This window comes from Lottia gigantea, assembly GCF_000327385.1.
Source record: "Lottia gigantea unplaced genomic scaffold LOTGIsca_1062, whole genome shotgun sequence".
In the NCBI taxonomy this organism is placed as follows: Eukaryota; Metazoa; Mollusca; class Gastropoda; family Lottiidae; genus Lottia; species Lottia gigantea.
This window is the reverse complement of record NW_008706910.1, coordinates 13,448-15,940: the sequence shown is the minus strand read 5'-3', so window position 1 is coordinate 15,940 and position 2,493 is coordinate 13,448. Positions and strand designations below refer to the sequence as shown.

General features: G+C 35.2%; 1 protein-coding gene across 1 annotated transcript; it reads right to left on the bottom strand.

The window, feature by feature from the left end:
- Positions 1 to 895: 895 nt before the first annotated feature.
- Positions 896 to 1,241, bottom strand: LOTGIDRAFT_176353 (hypothetical protein; the record flags this gene model as incomplete). The annotated part of the gene is made up of 1 exon (XM_009046779.1): positions 896 to 1,241. A coding segment is annotated over one exon (346 nt), but the record flags the coding sequence as incomplete, so codon positions are not given.
- Between the last annotated feature and the right edge of the window lie 1,252 nt (positions 1,242 to 2,493).

Sequence of the window (2,493 nt, the reverse complement as noted above, 5' to 3'; positions counted from 1 at the left end):
TTCAAAAATATCTCAAACTAGGAGTTTTTACTCACCATTTCTATAGATGTCTTTTCTATATATCACAGATTATCTTTTGAACCGTAATGCTTTTCTTCGCCCAACAATTATAATTGCTTTGGCTCTCAAATATGCAGTAGAATGACAACACGTGCATACCAAATAGTGTATAAGGTCAAATTAAAAATATGTGTAACAAATATTTGTTTACAGAAAGGATAAAACCATTCAAACCTTGAAGAGTAAGCTGGAAATAAACCTAATCTTTTAAATCTTTCTTAATCTCAGATATCTCGACCCGCCCCCCTCAGATGGAAATCTGTGTAACTAATGGGATGTCTAACTAATATGATATGTAACTAATGGGGTGTCTAACTAATATGATGTGTAATTAATGGGATGTCTAACTAATATGATGTGTAACTAATGGGATGTCTAACAAATAGGATGTCTAACTAATGAGAAGTCAAACTAATATGATATCTGACTGATGGGATGTCTAACTAATAAGATGTGTAACTAATGGGAAGTCAAACTAATGCGATGTGTAACTAATGGGATGTCTAACTACTGGGCTGTGGGGCAAGCAAGATGTCTAACGAATGGGATGTCTAACTAATAAGAAGTCTAACTAATAAGATGTCTAACAAATAGGATGTCTTACAAACAGGATGGGTTATTACCAGTATATCCCCCCTTTGTCTAAATAATATGTCTATCAATTGGGACATCGAGTTAATGGGATGTCCATAATTTGGGACGATTAACAGATGGAATATAGCCGGTAAGAAGTAATACACACAGCTGCGTTCAAGTGCTACTTAATGTGTGTATCCTTCAAGCCTTCTATTGCAATACATGTATATGAATTTCCTTAAACAAAATAGATACTCACCTTTATCAAGCAATGTACACAAATCTTTTACTCCAATGTTTTGAGGAACAGTTGGTTCTTTTGGTTTCGTTATTGTTATTTTTTTTGTCATGTCTTCGTTTTGGTCCTTCTTTTCTTTTGTCAATTCTTGAAGCATATTTTCTTTTTCTTTTTTCAATTCTTGAAGCATATTTTCTTTTTCTTTTGTCATTTCTTGAAGCATACTATCTTTTTCTTTTTTTATTTCTGTGGCTTCCCTGTCCACGGATTTTGCTAGTAGATATCGTAACGGCTGGTATCGAACAAAAAGGAAAATAAAGATAGGGAGGGCGATGAGCAGGATGTACAGAGATCGAAGAAAATTCATCCTGATTTTATTCTGAAAAGATAGAGCACAATCAATCTAATCATTAAACTATTCGGACATCAAGCTGTCCAGAGATCGAGTCATTCCATTCGGATTTCAAACCACTCATCCAGACATCAAGCTATCCAAACATCAAGCTATCCAGACATCAAGTCATTCAAACATCAAGCTGTCCAGACACCAAGCTATTCGGGCATCAAACCATCCAGCAATCATGTCATCTAGACAACCAGACATTAAACTATCCAGACATCAAACTATTCGGACATCAGGCCATTCAAACATCAAGCTGTCCAGACACCAAACCATCCAGCCACCATGCCATCAACCAGACATCAAGCCATTCAGACATCAAGCTATCCAGACATCCAGACAATGCGTGATTCTGGCATATTGCTGAGCAGATGTCGACTTTCGCGATCAATTATAGTTTATAAAACTTCTGTGCCAGGTGTAATATGCATCTATGTAGTATACATACCATCTTTCTGACGAGTTCAACAAACGTTAGGATGAATTTGATTAAAAATTTTAATGCACATTTTATTAAATGATTTAAAATATTGATAACGGTTTCATTTTATCCCATCAAATAGAAGTTCACACAATTCGAGAGTTTTTTTTTTAAAAGGGGGTGGAGTTTCAGTGGTGCATTAACATCAAAAAGGATTGATTCATATCAAGTTAACCTAGTATGCTACGACAATTGCTGATAATAGACCATGTTTTCCTCGAATACACATCTTAAAGAGATTGTAAAGAGGTTCTCTAAACTGTTTACGTGTATCCGGGACACGGATAGCATCAACTTGCACCATTTCAATTTTCTGACGTCTGTGGTTTTTGCAATTCCCCTAAAACTAACGCGTTTTATGACGTCACTAAAGCGGAACCGCATAGATATCAATAGTGGCTTCCGGTAGCTCTCCTCTAGTGACGTCATAAAATGCTTTCGTTTTAGTGTAATTGCAAGAACCACAGACGTCGGAATGAAAATTGGAATGGTGCAAATTAAAGCTATCAGTGTTCCAGATTAAAATCCCTTTAAGCAGTTTTTACTTTAAAATAGCAAAGGAACATTTTTATCTATTTACAATGTATATGTGTATTGTGATTACTCAATAATCAATATTTGATAGCCTTCAGCTTATATCTTCTTTCATCTCAATAATTTTTACTTTATTATGTCAAATCGCATAAAGCAGTAAACTGCAGTCAAGTGAAATAACAATTCAGCAGCTTAACCGCTTGT